Raw genomic sequence first — 9,063 nt, 5'->3', positions numbered from 1 at the left:
TTAATTTTTCAAACTGAAAATGTTTAATATATACATCAATTAGACATTTAATAATCAGATCATACAGTAATAATTTTTTTGAAATTAATAAACATCAATAAACATTGACATATTTTTAATGAACATATAAAATTAACATTGAAAATTAAACCAAAAATATTAAATGGGTTTAACAACGAATATTCATTGGGTATTATCACATTTATATTATATTATATTATGTTAACTCAGGAAGTTAATAATTTAAATTAAAAATCAGGAACTTGCCAACAATAAATAAATTCAAAGTCAATACAGAAGAACACTAGATAATTACCAGGCTACACAAACTTATGTTGCTTAAACATACTATCTCAGACTTACAAAAGCATTGGACGGGGATAATATGATAAATGAGCAAATAATATAGAACAGATAAATAATACAATAATATAGGGTAACTTTAAATGTGCGATGATTTGTACAACTTAAATTGAATTTTTAGAAATAATCACATAACACATTGTACATAAATACATAAATCAGCCAATATTTTTTCATTATATTTTTAATTTCAAATATATATTGAATCTCATACATTTATGCTATGAAACTACATTTTACATACAAAAAGAAATTTCAAAGGTTTGAAATAAATATGAGATACAGTAGAATCATGATAAAACGGCACTCATTAAGCCAAAATACACAAAACCAGAATTTGTTGTGATTGCCAGCTTTAATTTTATATTTTAGGTATCATTGAAATTTCCAGCAGTTATATTTTCAATTGTAATGAAAATAAATAAATTCATTTTTTTTATCTGATTTTTTTTAAAAACTTTTGATAATCTGGCAGTAATAATGGTCCCCGAGTGTTGGATTGTTAAGACTCTAAAGTAGATGTTATTATTACTTTTAAAAAATAGTTTATAACTTTTATACTGTATGTAAGCTGGGCTATGGAAATCAAAGAATATGACTACACATTAAATACAGAAAAAACAAATTAAATTGAAAAATAAAAAAATAAAAACAAATTTTTTTAAATGGACCATTAAATTATAACATATTATAAAGTTAAATAAAAACTTTAAAATTAAATACAGCAAAGTAGTGAGTACTTAAATATTTAAAACATATACATAAATATTTCAATGTTAATTAGTTTGAAAAATTGTTTAGATTATAACTTACTTATTAGGTGTAATACTATTTGTTACACAATAAAAATGACTAAAATTTGGATCGCAAAAGGCATTCATTTTCTATATAATGTGATAAATAATTATTATACATGATTACATTTATGTACACAAAAATTAAAAATAAAACAAATCACAAGACTTTCTAAACTACATCAATTCGTGGGGAAAGGGAGGAGGATCAAGCAAAATAATATTACATGTAATACATATAAAAGTAAATAAAAAAATATGCTATAGTAAAAAATTATCAATATGACTTACAATAAATTTCAGTGCTACCATTTCGTTGTCTCCACTATCACCACGGGTGTCATTGAACCCTCATATAAATCAATTATAAAACAATTTAAATAATACATTTTATACATGAAAAAAAAAACAATTAAATTAATTTAAAATATGGTTTTAATAACAATAATAGTCATGGCAGGTTGAGAAGGATAGAATAAGTTATATACTATTTATATTGTCTATGAGTTTATAAAGAATATTATAATATGAAGATGATATGCTCATTATTGTTTTTCTCTTTAATACTGTCACAATATTGTATTATAAATTGTCATGGTAATTGGCCTTAAATTGAAAGAATTATCACACCAGTTTACATAGATGTGTATTTAGTGTATATAATTTTGAAAAAAAATTAAATAAAAAGGAAACTTATTTAACAGATAACAGGGCTTGTTTGCCATGTTTAATGAGGTAATCACTTAGGCTGACACTGTCTGGCCATTGTTTTACTGCGATGAATAACCCAGCAACTACAGCAGTTGTAGTAATTATTCTTAGACGAGTTCTTAAAAATGGCATCAGAATGCCAGCAAAAGTGGCAACTAGGAGTAAAACTACCTGGAGCACAGTGAGTAACACATTTATTAATTTGACCACTAATGCACGAGCGTTAGAATTGTCCAATCCTTCTAAAGTGACATACTGTTGGTGCTGAGCCTGTTGATGTTCCATTTTAGACATTTTTGTTTGACACGCTTCAAGCATTTCATGAATATCACGAAGTCTCTCCTCACTTTGATACTGCACTTTTTCTTCCATATCTGTGATAGTTTGTTTAAGATTTTCCACTTCGTTCTGATGTAACTCAGTGAGATCATTTATTTGCTCTTCGAGCCGCTCAGTACGAAAGCGTTCTTCCTGAAGGGTATGGTTTAAAGATGCAATATCTTTGGATACTAACTGTTTAATGTGTTCCATTTTTGAGCGCAAATGATCTAATTCGGCCCAAACTGGTTCCAAAGAAGTAGTTGCAGATGCAGGAGGTGGTGGTGCCCCAGGACCTGTTCGTGGTGGAATTGATTCACTAGTTACAGAACTAGAAAATAATAAATGATGGTAATTAACTTCATGTATAACTAATAATTTGCTAAACGATCAATATTACGCCTATACATTTACAATGAAACAAATATCCAAAAGCTTTGTACATTATTTACCTATGATCCAAATGAGTGAACATTAACAAAAATTTTTACCTGCATTCTGAAGCACCGTCTTCACTACGTGATGCAGCTGCACCGGCAGTCGATGCATGAAGTCCAACACCGCCTGGCAAAGTAGCACTACCATGATGATTACGACCACTCTGCTTATCACTATTATCTTCAGTTAGATCAGCCTCACTTGATCCTTAATAAAATAATTTATAAATTAACATTCTAGAAGCAAAAAATAAATGTAATATTTACTTGATATTGAATTAATATTGTCAGCACTACCAAACTTATTACGAATTAGATGAGCAAATTCTCGTGGTTTTGACATCACTGATCTAAATAAGGAATAAAACAAAAATGAAATTAGTAAAGATGTTAAATAATTTATAACCAACTGCCTGTTTAAAAACAAAAATAGATAATTTATGTCAAAAATATTTTATTATGTTACATTGCCTTTTTGCCTAAAATTGTACAGTAAACAATTTATATTTATTTAAAAAAAACCCATAATATTAAAACTGTAATTATGAGAAATATTTGGTATGAAATAGACTTGTAATTTCTAATCAAATTTTAATTTTATATATAAAATTGATATTGATACTAAAATTAAATCAACACTTTTAGACTCAAGTAAAAACAGTAAGATAATGGAAAAAACTTTTAAAACAAAAATATGATTTTTATAAATATTAGCTGCATGGCAAGAGTCTGTAATATTTAATTAAATATTATATTTTTACAATGATGACCATTTTCACGAATGTTCAGTTGAAACTTAAAACTAAAAACACATTCAAAATATTAAAATCAAAACTAGAAATTAAGAATTTACATGTTGAAAACGATTATCATTTATAATATACATATTATAATCATTGATTAAAAGTATAATATAATATACATACTTTGTAAAATTTAATTTAATAATTACTTAATACTTATATTAAGAAATGTCTAATACGAAACAAATTAATTTAGAAAATTGAATTGCTTTTATGTCTAAATCATTACACTGACTAAAATTTTTATGTTATAGAATAATTTCAATTCTATAGAACCATCAATAAAGATAATTTTTATTCAACTAATAAATCATACAATGTCATAAAGTATGTTAATTATCTTGGTGTTCCAATGTACTTAATTATGTTTTACTAATCTATAACCCTTAATAAAAAAAAAAAAATAATAATTTAATTGAATTATAATCCATGTAACAATAAATAATCAGTTATGATGATTAATAATTATATGTCAATAATAAAATATGTGTTTTTAATCAATTATAGATTATTAACGTAATTATTATTAGTGTTCAGATAGTTATTTGCCAATTTTTTTTCATAATCAAATGAAAAATTTAATAATTGCCAATATCCCAAATTTCTTTGCCTATAATATAATGAATTTATATTAAAGAAACATACCATTGAATAAATAGAAATTTAAGATAATAAGTTAAAATAATACATACAAATTTCAAAAGAATTGAATATCTCAAATATAATATTTTAATACTACCTATATTAATTACTAATCCAAAATTTTAAAACCAATTCTTTTTACATTTTTTTAAATATCAACTAAAAACCAAGTGTTGTGTTAGTTGTTATAATATAACAATACATTTGTTTAAAATAAAAATTTCATTAGTAACATAGTTTTGTAATTATTTAAATGTGAAAAGTCTCTCTAGGTTAAAAAAATAAGGGGGATACCCAAATCTTATGAATATAGCATAAAAACATAGAATAAATAACCTAAAATATTATGATATAATTAATTTAAAAAAAAACATTTATATTTACCCAGATAAACCAGAAATTCCATCTCTTATATTACCGCCAACATGCCTAGAAAAAAAATTATTAGTTACTATAAATTTAATAATTATAACTGTAATTTGTAAACTGACTTGTAATAGCATGAAATATGCTGAGACATTTTAATCTTAATAAATAAAAAAAAAATAATTATAATCATAATATACAGTATGTAAAATATTTACCTAAGACCATGTCCAACATCTCTTAACATCTCTTTTGGTTGTTTCAAATGATGTGATGTGGTGAGCCCATGTGTTTCTAAGTCTTTTAATCGCTTATTATAGCCTTCAAGTTTTTTTTGTAATTGTGATATACCAACAGCAGATTTTTGATTTTTTTTTTCAAATATTGACTTAATACGAGCTAGTTGTTGTTTATCTGCATTTGATGCCAATTTTAAATACTCATTGACATTATCTACAAGCAAACATATTAAAACATTAATATAACACACATACATTATTTTCAAAATTATTATGTAAATTTATATAACAAATTTTTTTTAATATAACATCTGAATTTCAATGAGAGATTTACTATTTTACTAACACTATTCAAATATAAATTCATCAAAAATAATTAATAATTGTTTATCATTTTTATAGATTTTATACCATCTCTTGCTGTTTGTTCACTTCGTATCAAATCTTTGGTACGCACAATTTTAGATCGGACATGGTCTATTGCTGCTCTGGTTTTTGTACCATCTGAATCATCAGTAAGTTCAGCCCCATTGTAACCACCATATGAATAAAATAAATCCTATAAGTATAAAATTATTATTATTCTCATTTCATAGTAAATATCCAGTAGTAGTATTCATCTATTTTACATACGCCATCATCTTCATTAATGCCAGATTGATTTGGTTCTTCGCTGGATGCGTAACTTGATAAATTATCAGGTCTAATAAGTCCTGTGTCTGCAGATCCTCCCCGTTCATGACGGACAACCCGAATACTTCCTGATGATCCCACAGGTGATTTACATCGACTCATGGCAATTTCATCGGCAGAAAAACTAATTGAAAAGTTTTTGTCACATTTATAAACATATACTAACATTTTTTTCTGGTATTATGAAAATAGATATAAAATGATCACAGTAATATATTGTTTTATTGTAAATAATGGTACTTTATAGCAATACTTTTAAATTTAATAAAAAAAATTTTCAAATTATTTATAATTCAAAACTTGACTTAAAATAACTGGTTTTAATTTATTTTGAAAATTCAATTATTTAAATATTTAATGAATTATGAATAAAATTTTTAATATAAATATAAGGTACATATTATAATATGAAAGAAAATATTTTAATAATAAATAACTATGTTTTTGTTAATAGTAAGGTTCATAGCCCATCCAAATTAATCATGTAAACTTGACATAGAAAAATTAGACCTTATAAAAATTATTTTAAATTAATTAAATTCCAATATTGTATTTCAATTATTCTGCAGACTTTTAACTACTAAAATTAAATTAACATATTAATTTTAATCAAGGTAATTAAATGAATATTTAAGTCTCATTTAAAATTGTAATCATCATATATACTTTAATTTATAGGTAATATATTATTTTGTGCAGAACTATTCATTCACAAAAGAAACACATTCAACTCAGCAACTGAAATAACATTAGACATTTACAATTGACGAACAATTATAGGTAAATAACGTGAAATGTGAATAGTTATCTTAAAACCATTGCACAAGATAACATGGGATCAAAGTTACTGGATAATGGTTATCATACCTATGGAATTTTTATTGTACAACAAACAGATAAGAAATTATTTCATTAATAAAAAAAGGCAGCAGAAATGATTTATACAATGTTTTGTATTAGATAAAATTGCAATCTATAATTTTAATTTTAACTATTTTAAGACTGGCTAAAGTCCTTTACTATTATTTTTTATAAGGGCCTTTATTGTATCACTTGTTTAACTTTTTTCAATAAGAGAAGTAAACAATTTGGAATTTTTAGGAATTAAGTTTTGTTTGTTTGTGTTTAGAATAATATTTAGTATCAATTTGGTTATGACAACAACAAGCAATAAAATTACTAAATTGTATATTTTGTGATCAATTTAAAAAGTAGATATATATCTTTTTTAATTGTATACATACGTAGCAGCATTCCATGGTTTATTAGCCATCTTAGGCATTGGATTTTGTGAAGGAGAAAAACTCCGACTAGACTTTGATATCCTAATGTCAGGCGTCAATGCATCCATAAAAATTGTATTGTACTAAACTCAAAAAACTCTAAAAATGATAAAAAAATGTATATTCAAGTGAATAATAATATGATTCAACATCTTACATGCAATTTAATTTTCCCACGTACAAACTGGATCCTGCAACATTAAAAGCAGGAAATAACCTTGAGTTTAGTTGTCTCAAAATTCAATAAAAACAAAGAATCCCTACAAACTAAGCCAATGCCAAGTGCCAACAGGTGTAAAGGGCTATGCAAAACCAGGTATTGTACCAAGAGTTCCAGCAAATTTGTTAGATTGTGCAGATTTCTTTTCAGATCAATAGAGATCATCAGACTGAAACTAATCGATTGTTTTGACAACCGGTTGACCTTAAAAAGAAAACCACAACGTCTAACGCTGCTGTTACCGGGTTGAAACAAATTGTAATTTGGATTGCGATGCCCAACGGAATAGGGACCAGAACATTTTTTCTACTCACTCGGACGTCATGATTGCATGACTGTAAATTTAAATTGCAGGACTAACGCCAGCATTTTGAAGTGAAGCTTATTGACAATACGTTCGGGGTAGACGACGAAACATCCATGGCTGGGAAACAATTATAATACAACCCCAAATTACGAGGATCTTGTCTGTTTATATTGTTTATTCGTTGTTCGTGTATTTATTTGCAGCGGAGAAAAATCATAAGACAGCACACAGCAACACCTTGTACCTATCGCGAAACGACAACAGACAAAAGGCGAAATTCTGCGTCAGATAAGTAATCACGATCAGATGATCGTCTCACTGTCGGTGGGCGGCTACGAAACGTACGATGTCCCAGCGCCATCTGTCTGCTCGTAATACTCGCAATAAAAAATTCCGAATGATAATAAATATTAAATAACAATAATGTTTAGCACGAAATTGTGTGAGCTCTTGAACCCGTGAACTATCAACTTTATTATAATAATAAAATATGACTGTAATGTCTGTAATCAGGTCATCAGAATTCAGAATTCAGAGTCAAATTATTTAAGGTAGTCAATAAGTAATAACGTGTTGTTTATAACGACAATTTTAAAAAATCGGAAAATCTAGTTAAGCTCCCACTCAACTACCTACTCAAGTTTAAGATTTTTGTCGAAAAATTATGTTCCTATTGAAAGTTCTAAAAACGATCGCGATATAAACAAAAAAAAAAATTATTTTAATTTACCTATATAATAATTAATACATTTTTTGCAACACTTTCTAGGACAGTTAAATTAAAAACATCTACCAATTTGATATGCAGATATATGCTGAACAGATGAATCATTCGGGCAGGTAACATAGAAAAAACTCTTTGTTTTGTCGCACCTATGAAAACCGACTAAAAGAGGACGCTTCCTTAAACGAAGTATTTTTTTTGCATATTTATATTTAAACCAATAAAATATCATAGGCGATATACTATTAAAATATTTCATATTCAGTGACACACATCTGAATTGTTTTGAAGAATTTTCTGATTGCACTTTAAAACTCAATGAGGCATTTATAGGAAGTGAAACATTTTTTTCCTGTTTAGGAATTGTCTTTATATCTGTATTCATATTCTCTCCAACGGTATTACTATTTATATTTTGTTATTTGTTAATCAAAAGTATTATGTTATTAAATAAGTACTTCACGACTCATTTGACTTATCCGGCGACAAACCAATTGAAAAACACTGGAAATAGGACTCTCTCTCTCTCTCTCTCTATATATATATATATATATATATTATATATAGGTTATTTAATTTTTTGAAAAAATAAATATTCTTAAAATTGATATTTTAGTGTTTTTAAATTTTTTGTGAAAATGTTTGTCTATACCTAACTCAAAAAACTAGTGATTTCCACAATTTTGTTTAACTGTCAAACAGTCAAACAAAATTAAAAAATACGCGTCACAGATTTATTTTTAAAAATACAGGCAAATACTTGTAATTTACATTGGTGTTAATTTTGGGGGGGACTTATTTTAACAATTAACAAAACTTATGTCGGGACTCCTGGACACTTCATTCGAATACGGGACGTATATGGGATCCCCAGTTTGATACTATCGTTTTAGGCATGGGGGGGGGCAATCGGGGCAGTTTCCCCGGGCCCCGCGATTTTATAATTATAATCAAGGCCCCGTAGTTCTTAAATGATATTTTATATTGTTCAGAGATTAGTTAGTTTGGATAATATGTAATGTGACTGTTATTTATTTTGCCGGGGGCCCCGCAAATCTCAGCGCCGTTCCTGATTTTAGGCTCTTTTTTTAGATTGTTACAGCTTTAACATCATGGTTATTAATTCACAATTAGATTAAATAGTCATGTAGGTACATAAGGAA

The 9,063-nt window shown here is 26.8% G+C and overlaps 1 protein-coding gene across 2 annotated transcripts; it reads right to left on the bottom strand.

Annotated features, from left to right (window-relative positions):
• Dmtn (transmembrane and coiled-coil domain 2 protein Dmtn) lies at window positions 1–7,461 on the bottom strand. Of its 2 annotated transcripts, XM_015509825.2 has the most exons (11): window positions 7,184–7,461; window positions 6,914–7,073; window positions 6,807–6,840; window positions 6,611–6,748; window positions 5,307–5,490; window positions 5,085–5,232; window positions 4,653–4,887; window positions 4,453–4,497; window positions 2,891–2,973; window positions 2,678–2,831; window positions 1–2,517 (listed from the first exon to the last, which is right to left on the bottom strand). In XM_015509825.2, the coding sequence occupies exons 4-11, from the start codon at window positions 6,715–6,717 to the stop codon at window positions 1,851–1,853; spliced, it is 1,623 nt and encodes a 540-aa protein (XP_015365311.1). In that variant the 5' UTR covers window positions 6,718–6,748; window positions 6,807–6,840; window positions 6,914–7,073; window positions 7,184–7,461; the 3' UTR covers window positions 1–1,850. The 2 variants fall into 2 exon arrangements, with proteins under 2 accessions (XP_015365311.1, XP_015365312.1); XM_015509826.2 differs by lacking the exon at window positions 6,914–7,073.
• Window positions 7,462–9,063: the final 1,602 nt, after the last annotated feature.

Source organism: Diuraphis noxia, unplaced genomic scaffold (genome assembly GCF_037042655.1).
Source record: "Diuraphis noxia isolate RWA-SAM2 unplaced genomic scaffold, SU_Dnox_SAM2 contig0004, whole genome shotgun sequence".
Classification (NCBI taxonomy): domain Eukaryota; kingdom Metazoa; phylum Arthropoda; class Insecta; order Hemiptera; family Aphididae; genus Diuraphis; species Diuraphis noxia.
The sequence above is the reverse complement of the archived record's forward strand: the minus strand, read 5'-3'. Positions and strand labels throughout refer to the sequence as shown.